Source organism: Oncorhynchus keta, chromosome 7, assembly GCF_023373465.1.
Source record: "Oncorhynchus keta strain PuntledgeMale-10-30-2019 chromosome 7, Oket_V2, whole genome shotgun sequence".
Classification (NCBI taxonomy): domain Eukaryota; kingdom Metazoa; phylum Chordata; class Actinopteri; order Salmoniformes; family Salmonidae; genus Oncorhynchus; species Oncorhynchus keta.
In genome coordinates this window covers 15,879,760-15,891,228 of record NC_068427.1, presented here as the reverse complement: position 1 = coordinate 15,891,228, position 11,469 = coordinate 15,879,760, and the positions used below count along the sequence as shown (strand labels likewise).

At 39.4% G+C, this 11,469-nt stretch overlaps 1 protein-coding gene across 1 annotated transcript; it reads left to right on the top strand.

Moving 5' to 3' along the window:
• The first annotated feature begins 2,063 nt into the window (after window positions 1-2,063).
• LOC118386486 (uncharacterized) lies at window positions 2,064-10,345 on the top strand. Its single transcript, XM_035774211.2, has 7 exons — window positions 2,064-2,349; window positions 2,910-2,972; window positions 3,093-3,132; window positions 3,993-4,349; window positions 4,469-4,774; window positions 4,871-4,969; window positions 7,138-10,345. The coding sequence occupies exons 1-7, from the start codon at window positions 2,287-2,289 to the stop codon at window positions 7,518-7,520; spliced, it is 1,311 nt and encodes a 436-aa protein (XP_035630104.1). The 5' UTR covers window positions 2,064-2,286; the 3' UTR covers window positions 7,521-10,345.
• Window positions 10,346-11,469: the final 1,124 nt, after the last annotated feature.

Here is an 11,469-nt window from a genome sequence, read left to right as displayed (position 1 = left end):
AGAAGAGAAATAGGCAGGGTTTATGATTTTGTGGCAACTAGTGACAACGAGGCAGAACTTCTTATACCAGTACACTCCTAACAACTTAAATCATTACGAAAGTTATATTCACTCAAAAGCCACGCTTAGCAAATAAACCATTCATTTTTTGGTGACCCAAATTTGACACTCCCATTGACCTCCACACAAAAACTCACCAGTTGGGGAGCGAAAAGAATGATAAGTCGCCACCTGCTGGAGAAAATTGATTTAAGGCACACGTACAGTATAGCCTGTATGATGAGATTATTATTATGGACAAAAGAGCAAGATAAAAAAATATTTGTCAAACTGCAGCCAAACATCGATTATCATGACACCAGAATAAAACCTTCAGAAAGGAGCATCAAGCTCAACCCCGTGAAGTTAATCATAATTTATTTAAGCTGTAGCCTAATAAACTATATGATTTCCCGATGAGTCATAGTGTGAGGACCACACAACATGCCAGCGTGTGACTCCAAGTTTACTTCGATATGATGGTTATTCTATCAATAGTTGCACAAAGCGTTTCCACCAACATTTCTCACATAAATTCATTTTACAGACACAAAAATATCTCACATTTTGTAGCATATTTTGATTTGTCAACATTTGGAGAGTTTACCGAAAATGTTTCTGTTTCCATCAGACATCAAATCGTAATTTCTGGGAAACAGCGTGTTATTTTCCCACTCTGGTGGTAAGATAGGCATCCTCTAGTTTCTATTTTACTGCTGTTTTTTCTCTCTTTTCCTGTACATCAATGTTGGTAAAGGATTGTTTTGAAGACTGCTATCCACCACACCTTTGCTCTCACATACTGACCATGACCAGAGCATTACAGAGAGCCAACAGCCCACACTCTTACTCAATCTGTTGTAGAGACACTCATAAACCTCTGCTTAATTATTTCCTAAAGTCTACCACATTCCAGACAGTGTGCAGGGCTTGCAGCTCTAGCTGCGTAAATTAAAGAAAGGTAAAACATATATATACAGTGGGGCAAAAAACTATTTAGTCAGCCACCAATTGTGCAAGTTCTCCCACTTGAAAAGATGAGAGAGGCCTGTAATTTTCATTATAGGTACACTTCAACTATGACAGACAAAATGAGAAGAAATAAAATCCAGAAAATCACATTGTAGGATTTTTAAGGAATTTATTTGCAAATTATGGTGCAAAATAAGTTTTTGGTCACCTACAAACAACCAAGATTTCTGGCTCTCACAGACCTGTAACTTCTTCTTTAAGAGGCTCCTCTGTCCTCCACTTGTTATCTGTATTAATGGCACCTGTTTGAACTTGTTATCAGTATAAAAGACACCTGTCCACAACCTTAAACAGTCACACTCCAAACTCCAGTATGGCCAAGACAAAAGAGCTGTCAAAGGACACCAGAAACAAAATTGTAGACCTGCACCAGGCTGGGAAGACTGAATCTACAATAGGTAATAAGCAGCTTGGTTTGAAGAAATCAACTGTGGGAGCAATTATTAGGAAATGGAAGACATACAAGACCACTGATAATCTCCCTCGGTCTGGGGCTCCAGAGAAAAAATGGCAAATTGGGACCAGTAGAGTTAACACAAACACACAACATTACTGAATAAAGTCACCTAGAAAGGAGAGGGCATCCTGTGTAGAGGCTCCTAGCGGTTCCCTGGTGTCTACCTGGAGGTGCGTAGCTGTGATTTGTAGTGTGTTTACTTATCCTGAGGCCCAGCCCCTTCGCTCTGTACTACAGGACACAGGGAGAGAAGGGTGCAATTGCGGCCCACATTTTGCGGAGTTCCTGCCTGTGAGCATTCCTGCATCAGCAGGAATTCCTCTTTATACTCCTATTGGTCAATTTTGAAGTTAGGACAGGCGGGAATCAGGGGCGCTCCAGTACAGTGACAATGGTAGCTAGCGAGTAGTACACCAGTAGACAGTGTCCTTTGCCCCTCCCTGCCTGTCGGCACCGTTTTTCTCACAGTTCTGTTAATGACAATGAAGCAACAAGTGAGGATGTTCTTGCTAACAGGAAGTGTGTGTGTGCGAGAGGGAGACAAAGATAAAGAAGGAACAAGAACATGAAGATGTTTTTATTATTTTAGCACCTTTATTATTTTAACTGATCTCTACTGTATATTATGTCATCAGTTACTATATCCAGGAATAGGCCGACTTAAATTAGTCAGCGACATTGCGGTCATGTGAGAGGGTGGAGCTGTTAGGATGAACGTATATCAGCTATTCTTGGTGACAATCTAGATGTGAAAGGGTATGAACACCAACATGCATGTCATAGAAAGGAGAAGGATCATCTCTGAGTCGGTCTTCAGTCTGGTAAGATTCGGGTTAACCCCTAATTAATGGCTTAATAAGCTGGTTGCATTCTGTACATTATCATTTGTTTCTCATGAAGCTACATACTATACATACAACTTATTTCCCTATGAGGAGTTACGGCTACGATGAGAAAGTGCTGTCTTCATTCATATGCACGGACAAAATAACTTCTGCAAAATTCAAAGTTAATTTGTGGATACAGCCCCTAGAAGTTGTCAGAGTGGGAAAGAGTTACCAGTTCCACATTGCTTTGGAGTTGTTCAAATAATGTTTGGATATTTCTATATGATCACTCCATAAATAATCGAGACCTACACGCAACAGTATCTCTTGCGCTTTTTACGATTTCACAAGGCCTTTTTCACATCATATGCCTAAATACATATAACCACATTTTTCTTTTGATTCTTTAATTACCTTACATTATGTTATTTCAAGTTCTCCATTTGGGACGCAACATCACATTGTTATAATAAGTCTTAATTGGGCTTGCCTATATGAATGATTGAATCTTTGATTTTTGTGTCATTCACCGGTTTGCGACCCACCCCTTACAGGGATCAATTGATACACAACTTCTCCTCCGGCTTACTGCGCATCGCATGTTATGGAAAGAGCAGGTGACGTTAATGTTTTGTATACTCAGTGTATGTCCTGAAAGGAAGATGTGTATTTCACAAATAAAGCAGATGGCATACAAAAGGACCCCCCCCATTAATTTCTTCTCTAATTATTTGCAGCGTGGAAAATCTACTCTGGTATTCATGTTTTTGCTGTTTGGTAAGTCACCTTTATCTCGATGCGCATTTATTTTATTCAATGCTTTACAGAAAAGGTTTTGGCTTGTCTAAAGAGAATCTCTGGGCTTTCCCACACATCACCCACACAGACTTTCCCATGGAAATGGTAATTCCTTCCCTTCTGGAGGTCTAGGTCAGTTTACTGTAAACCACATTGTGACACATGTTGCTACCGAGCTGACGGTTTTATGACAAAGATAAATGTTTCATCAGAGTAGTCATGAAACTGGTGATGTCATACATCTCCCCATCATCTTCGTAAGCAAGTGCTGGAATGCATTACAAAAGTAGACTGATAAACGAACAACCCAGTCTCAAATGTTATTGTACGGCTTTTGGAAGAGAGAACGTTTCTTACATTTCCAGGAACGTGTTTGTTTAGGGGACTTTTCTCTCTGCATGTGTGCACTGTGCTTAAGCTCTACCACATCCATACAACTTCTGTAATTTCCTTTGAGTCAGGACATGAGCACGCCATGCCATTCCTCCAGTGAAGCCTGCTGTCACAATAGCAGTGTGAGTTTTAGTGTTTGGGCCCCTCTGTCCTGGTTTGAAGGACTGTGTCAGATCTTGCATAAGCTCCTACAATTCTCTCAAGGAGTCGGGAGATAGGCATGGAGGAGCAGAACTCATATGGGCCTGTGCTTGAGCACCATTGATGACATTAAGGCACGGTGACAATTCTTCACTGTTTCACATCTCAAGCAAATTGAGACATTGCATAGATTCTCCCATATTCAAACACAGTCAATCAGTTATTAAGTGGTGGACGTTTATGATCTGGGTGTTGAATTCTGAGCTTAGTTTGTAACTTTGGCATATTTGTCTTGACTTTTTCAGGACAAGTTGCATCTGAACATCTAGTCACTGGCATTATAGGAGAGTCTGTTATGTTACCCTGTGACCTGAATTTATCCATCAACCCAGCAAGACTCCGGTTCCATTGGCAAGATCATTCAGACGTTGTGTTGTACTCTTTCAACGCAAGAGTTGAGCAAGAATATCAGAATAAACTTTACACAAACAGGACTAACGCCTTTCAGGTTGAGATGAGTTCTGGAAATATTTCTATCGAACTCAGACAAGTAACACCTCAAGACAACCAGAAAACCTACTGGGCTTTCGCGTTGCTGTTCGACAGAAATGATCAACCTATCCATTTCACCAAAGTGTGTCAGACTACTCTGCTTGTCGCAGGTATGGCTGCGTTATTCATAGCTCTTGTGGGGGAATCATAAAGGACATTATTATAGCATTTATACATGGCACTTTGTGGAACCTTTCTCACTTCTTGTCTTTGCCTTGTACACTTTCAGCACGGTTTCCGACACCCAAATTGACTGTGAAGTACAAAGTGATGAATGCAATGTGTTTGACCCAGGGAGGCTACCCCAAACCAAAAGTCACATGGACTATCCAGGACCTCTCTCAGCCTCAGAACGGCACTCTGGAACCCAGGGAAGTACAGACCAAATTTACACTTGATCCTGAAAGTGGACTGTACACTGTCTGGAGCCAAGTGAATTTCACAGAGAATTACATAGATAATCATTCTGTGACCTGCCAGGTGTTCAACCCCGTTCTGAGAGAGACTGTGAGCAACACAACCATCATCCGCACAAGTAAGAGAATGAACATGATACAGTGTGTTTCACCCCCTCTCATTACCTAATCTTTATTAACTGAAAACCTAAACTGTTCTTGTCTTTTCCCCACAGGTGAAGGGCTTTCTCTCAGTGCTATTGTAGGCATTACACTAGGCATCACACTATTGATGCTGATTTGCGTCGGGGGAATCATTTTTGTTTACAAACAAAGTAAGTTGCAATTTCAGGATTTTTATTACCATAATGAAAATAGATCCAGTACTGTATAAAGACACCCCATCTGTAAATACTCTGTTAGTGACAAATCTAAGGATATTTACATTCAACGAAGTGCTACCAACTCCCATTCACACGATAACGGCAAACCTGGGATAACTATAGACATAACTATGCTTTGTGGAAAATAACTATTTTTCCTTTGGCACAAATAGTTACTTTGAAAGTGACTATAACTACTTGAATAAAGATTCCAACATTTTTTTCGGAAACTATAGGATTAGCTGCCTTCAACTAATGGCAGGGCTGCATCTGCATGTTGAAGATAGAACTAGAATCAATAGACTCACAGACTCATCACATTGTGTTGATTTAACACTCCCAGTGTTCATTCTTTTTTTAAATCACAGTGGAGAATTTGCTGTACACCAGAACAGTGTTAAAGGTCCTGAACAGTCATTCTGAAAAGTATTGGTTCTTTCATGGCTAACAACTAAGAAGTTTGAAAAGACTGTGGGTGGGGAGCTTACATTATATTCATGAAATGCTTATGTCAAGCAACTTGGATGCAGTAAAATCCTCTCAAGCAAATTTGGTGATACACAAAGCAACTCAAAAATTGAAATTGCATTAATGCTAGATTTTTTGTTGTTGATATACAGTGCCTTCGGAAAGTATTCAGACCCCTTGACTTTTTCCACATTTTATCCTCTGCAATTCTCAGCAATACCCCATAATGACAAAACTAAAACAGGTTTTTAGAAATGTTTGCTAATTTATACAAAATAAAAAACTGAAATACCTTATTTACATAAGAATTCAGATCCTATGCTATGAGACTTGAAATTGAGCTCAGGTGCATCCTGTTTCCATTGATCATCCTTGAGATGTTTCTACAACTTGATTGTGGTAAATTCAATTGATTGGACATGATTTGGATAGACGATTGACCATTTAGGGAATTGAGTTCTCAACAGGTGTGCCAAATATGATATTATATACTGTTGACTGAAATGACTAGGGGAAAAATGAACTTTAACGTGCATTTCTGGTTCAACCTAATATAAATTAGGTAAGAGAATACCATTGGTGTATTAAAATGAGAGTTAAGGTGATGTCACCTTGTCCCGTTAATAATGAATCCAAGTGTTTGACATGGGGGAGGGGACCAGTAGCTTTATGATCAAACTTGATCAATGTAGAAGCAACTGACATTTTTCATACTTTGGCCAACATACTTCTGGTTTACTTACTTACTTCTGGTTTACTTACTTACTTCTGGTTTATTTCAAATATCATACCATTTCATGAAAAACATGATTTTGACTGTTCATGACACAATACCATATGTATTTCATGAGGCCTTATTTTGAGCGCCTAGTTTGACGGTAATACAGGGGCCTGAAACTCAGACACATTTGAACCAAAACCATGTCTAGCATTATCATATTTCCCAGCATGCACTATTGTAGGATGATTTTTCAAAAAAGGTTTCAAAATGTGTTTGAAATAACCTCAAATTGATCAGAAATACAGTGTAGACATTGTTAATGTTGTAAATTATTTTTGTAATTGGAAACAGCAGATTCTTATTGGAATATCTACATAGGCGTACAGAGGCCCATTATCACCGACCATCACTACTGTGTTCCAATGGCACGTTGTGTTAGCTAATCCAAGTTTAATTTTAAAAGGCTAATTGATCATTAGAAAACCCTTTTGCAATTATGTTAGCACAGCTGAAAACTCTGGTGCTGATTAAAGAAGCAATAAACTGGCCTTCTTTAGACTAGTTGAGTATCTAGAGGTTCAGCATTTGTGTGTTCGATTACAGGCTCAAAATGGCCAGAAACAACTTTCTTCTGAAACTTGTAAGTCCATTCTTCTGAGAAATTAAGACTATTCCATGAAGGCTATTCTCGTACAATGCTGTGTACTACTCCCTTCACAGAACAGCACAAACTGTCTAACCAGAATAGAAATAGGAGTGGTACAATACAACTATTCTCTGCCCAGGACTGGATGAATGTACTATATATCCTGGCCTCTCATTTGAGGAGTGTCAAGTATGTGAAAATCAATCTGCCCTATGTACTTTTAATAGTTAGTTGGCTGCAGTGTATTGCTCATTATGACTAAAACACTGATCCATGTTGATCTAGGTTGTGGAACCAGTGGAGTTAAAGCTACAGCAAACAGTGTTGCTGCAGGATCCAGCGAGGGTGCCGCAGGAGGTGTTGAGGAGCACGGAAATCTGATGTCTTCCACAACAAGCCAGGCTTTGGGCAATTGTAGTGTTGTTCAAGGTGATGGAGCTACAGCAATCAATAGTGGTAAAGCAACAGTTGACAACACTAATGGTGCTGCCACAGAAGGTGTTACTGAACCAGTGGATGACATGGCAACTGTCATGACTGGCCTGGTCGGGTCAGGTTACCGTGGACCACAATCCTACAGGGACATCTCTCACACCCACCAGAGGGGAGAGATCGAGATGTATGGAGGCGCTTTTTTTTTGACACCTCACACGCATTGTAAATCTTAAGCAGTAGACAAAAACATTTTGTCGCAGAGTGTGGAGGCATGGAATGTATGATGGGACTATGGAGAGCCTACCTCAGACTTTGGGACAATCTGTTTCGTCAGCCAAAATGGTGGTACAGTGGTTGCTCCACTAAAGGTTTTTGCAATTATGCTGCGGGATTAGAGGTAATTTATGGTTTAGTATGGTACCCTGCGTCACCACTTCATTGCTCCAGACCAGCACAAGGGGGAGTTAGAGCACTGATTATGCTTTTGGGTCCCAATGCTGGTTCAATACCCGTGCCGGCCTCAACTGGGAGGCCCATGAGATGACTAGGTTTTGGGATTCTCATTAATAAATCATTCTAAATAATAATCATTATTCGAATAAGTATTATAATTATTATTATTATGTATCAGATCTGACCGTGATTGGGAGTCCCATAAGACTTAGAGCGTTTCTCTCCCTCTAAAAACATAAATAAATGTTTTGGCCTTTACAAATATTATTTTGGCCTTTATTCAGATTACAATCACTTATTTTAGTTTTTTTGTAAACGAAATAACCTAAAAAAATTGAATTATATATTATCAAGTTGATGGCACAGTCATAGAGCCAGCACCTAACATAAAGCTGAGTGACTCACTCATTCATGGCTTTGGATCAAAATAAATAAGTTCCAACATTCCTTCTGATAGTCTTTAATAAAGAAATGTTTTGGTTCTCCTGACCTGGACACCATGTACAGTATTATAACAGCCCTCCTGATTGGCACAGCGGTCTAAGATGCTGCATCGCAGTGCAAAATGAATTGCTACAGATGTAGGTTTGATACCCGTGCCGGAAGACCCATATGTAATTATCAACGATCATATTTTTTGATATACTGTAGGCCTACAGTAGGCGACATGAGTCTCACTAGTGTTGAGTAATGTGCTGTTAAAAGTGGTGTGGGTCTTATTTATTTAAAGAGCATATTGCAGTTACAAGCAATAGGATTTGAAGCAATAGCCTACAACTATTTTAGCACTGTTTCACGCTGCTCTGAGACAAGCATGGGGACTGATCTTGATAAATCAATGAGATTTACACTGAATCTCCGTTTGGGTATTCGTTAAACTACAATTATACAATAAAGGTGGAGAAATGTTTTGCTCTTAGTGCAGCAGTCAGTTCAGAACAAATTCTTATTTACAAAGACAGCCTACTCCTTCCCCCACATCGGGGAATTGAACCCCGGTCTCCCACGTACCTGCACAACAAGGGGATTATTTTGCTAAATAGCCCAGTACTGTAGCCTACTCACGACCGTCACGTTGTACAGCGTCATATTTTCCGTTCCATCCAAACGGAAAGCCAAAGTATTTTTTTATTTTTTTCTTGGAATAGAAACACTATAATATTAATCAAATGAATTAAGCAAAATGCCTTAAAATTAGTCCCATATACAATGTTCCTACAACAAGATTTTAAATTCTGTAGTACATCACTATTGAAGGCTATCAAATGTTTCTCAAAGATTCCCTCTGGTGGTCAAACTAGCACTAACTAGCTTTAATGGTTATGATGGCTGCCACTTAGATAACGTGCCAAATTACAAACAACTGTAATGACGATAGATGGAATTTTAAAAACAACATTAATTTTCAAAGTTATATGATGACATTGTAACAAAACATTGTAACTTGAAGAGTTTTCATAATATGTACCTGATGTTTGTATACTGTACTTTGTGTGAAAAATGTCCAGATCAAAGAGAATGTTTTAGTTGTTAGTTGTCTAAATTGGATCTGAGTAAAATCCAGACCTTGCCTCGTAACAAGTGGCGCCTAGAGAACTTGCCATGAAGACGGAAATGCCCCTTTCTGACCTGAGGGTATAAAAATTAAGAATTAACATATCAGACTAGGTGACCACGAGCTGCAGCCAAGGTCTGATCAGTTGTAACCCCAAAATGCAACACGAGGTTGAAGACAAAGAAACCTTTTAAAAATCTATGCTACGAATGAGGGTGAATTCAAGCAGGACCACCCGGTACCACTCTCCAAGGAATCGTGTCTACACTGCTTTCATTCCTACGCTGGAGCCCTGAACTACATGGCTGACCATACTCAGAAGACCCCTTTTCAGAACAAGGGCTAGGAAACAGACCACTAAGAGAAAAGATACTGACATCGTGTGGACAATCAGAGAGTTACACCCGGTAACCAAAGAAGTGCGGTCATCAGAGGAGAAGGCGAATCCGGTCTACAAAGATACCCCATCAGAGACATTCGACAAGTAATTACATCATTATATTCTGACCCATAAGAGCGGCAGTTTGGGGCAAGGTGTTAGGGCTAAAATAAGCATAGTTTACAAATGTATCCAAGTGTACTTTTCTCTCATGCACTCTCTCTTTTTTTAAATCCCCATTGTGTGTAACATGTGTGATATTGTGTTGGCCCGCTAAGAACCTGTTTCATTGTACTAAGTTCTAATCAATAGCCCAGACTGTATCTTATATTATCATTTTAGCTTGTTAGTAAATAAATAATCCACTCAATTGGTGTGGTACTGACTTATTTAGTGGGACTCGGGTTTGTGCAGATTCACAGTTTCTGTGTTATTTGATTGTTACCGCTGGAGGGCACCCTTATCCTGGTTTCTAGTTTCCAAGTTACCCTTATTATTACTTATTGGATTCACCTGTGTTTAATTACCACCTCTGTTCACCTGGTTGCCTTGTTATTTAGGTTCCTCAGCTGGCCTGGATCGTTGCTTAGGTCTCATGTTTTTATTAGTGGGCTCTTATGCGGTTGTCTTGTTTCTGTTAAGACTAAGTAAAAGTTCTGGATTTACCCTTGCCTCTGCTTGCTGTGTTTCTCTGCGCCTGGGTTCGAACTAGCATTATTGTTCCACTACCTAGCTAAGATTCTTGACATTGGATTAAAACGAGCCTATAGCGACCATTAGATTTCAAACGTTTTCATAAAATGTATAATTCATCACTTTCACATGCACATTGAATAGCTACGTAGCTAACGAGCTAATGTTGCCTAGTTAAGTTTAGCTTGCCTGTACAAATTCCAGCAGCTAGTCTCTGTAGCTAATTAACAGCAATTAGCTGAAAGCTAGCTAGCTAATGAACAGGCAAATAAAGGTAGCTAACCAATGAATGTGATTTTGTTTTGATTAGCTAGGTATCTAACTAGCTCATGTAATGTTATACCAGTCAGATGAGAGCTAACATTGGCTAAGTAGCTAACCAACAAGCGAGGAAAGCTAGCTAGCTAGCTATACTTTTGCCAAGTAAGTTTTTTTTCTTCTCATAAGGCTGAAGTAATCTGTAAACTTCTGATCTAGACACTTGCGGGTAATCGGAGCACAAACAAATATGCACAAAGCGAACGTCCTTGGCTGCTATGCTAGCCAAGTAAATCTAGCTAGCTAGGTAACCTTAGCCAACGTATGACTAACTTTAGCTAATGTGTATGGCCAGTTCATGCACCACAAAATCATACTTCCTTAAACAAAACATAACTAGTTAACATTAGTTATGTTAACTTTAAAACCACCAAACGTTGGGAAACTGCCACACTAATCGAGTTTATTCGTATTGCACAGACAAATCTATGATAACGTAAGGTGAAGTAGACAGATTTTACATAGGACAAACACTGCAGTTTACTACACTACATTTCCTCAACTAAGAACAACCAAGGCCACAACACAAACCAGAGTTGAGAAAACAAATTGCTTAGTTAGGAAACAGTAAGTTACCTTTGTTGATTTATTTTTTATTTAATGGGGATAGGGTCTCGTTTCCTGATGTGCCCAAAGTACTGAAAAGGCCTGTTACTCAGGCCCAGAAGCCAGGATATGCATATCATTGGTAGCATTGGATAGAAAACACTTTGAAGTTATACACATGTTAAAATAATGTCTGAGACTATAACAGAATTGATATGGCAGGCAAAAATCCAAAGAA

Excerpts from the sequence above, each read along its gene's own strand:
- LOC118386486 (XM_035774211.2), top strand. The coding sequence starts at position 2,287 with ATGAACACCAACATGCATGTCATAGAAAGGAGAAGGATCATCTCTGAG. Across the intron at positions 2,973-3,092 it reads GCATGTTATGGAAAGAGCAG|CGTGGAAAATCTACTCTGGT; the intron begins GTGACGTTAATG and ends AATTATTTGCAG. Across the intron at positions 4,350-4,468 it reads GACTACTCTGCTTGTCGCAG|CACGGTTTCCGACACCCAAA; the intron begins GTATGGCTGCGT and ends GTACACTTTCAG.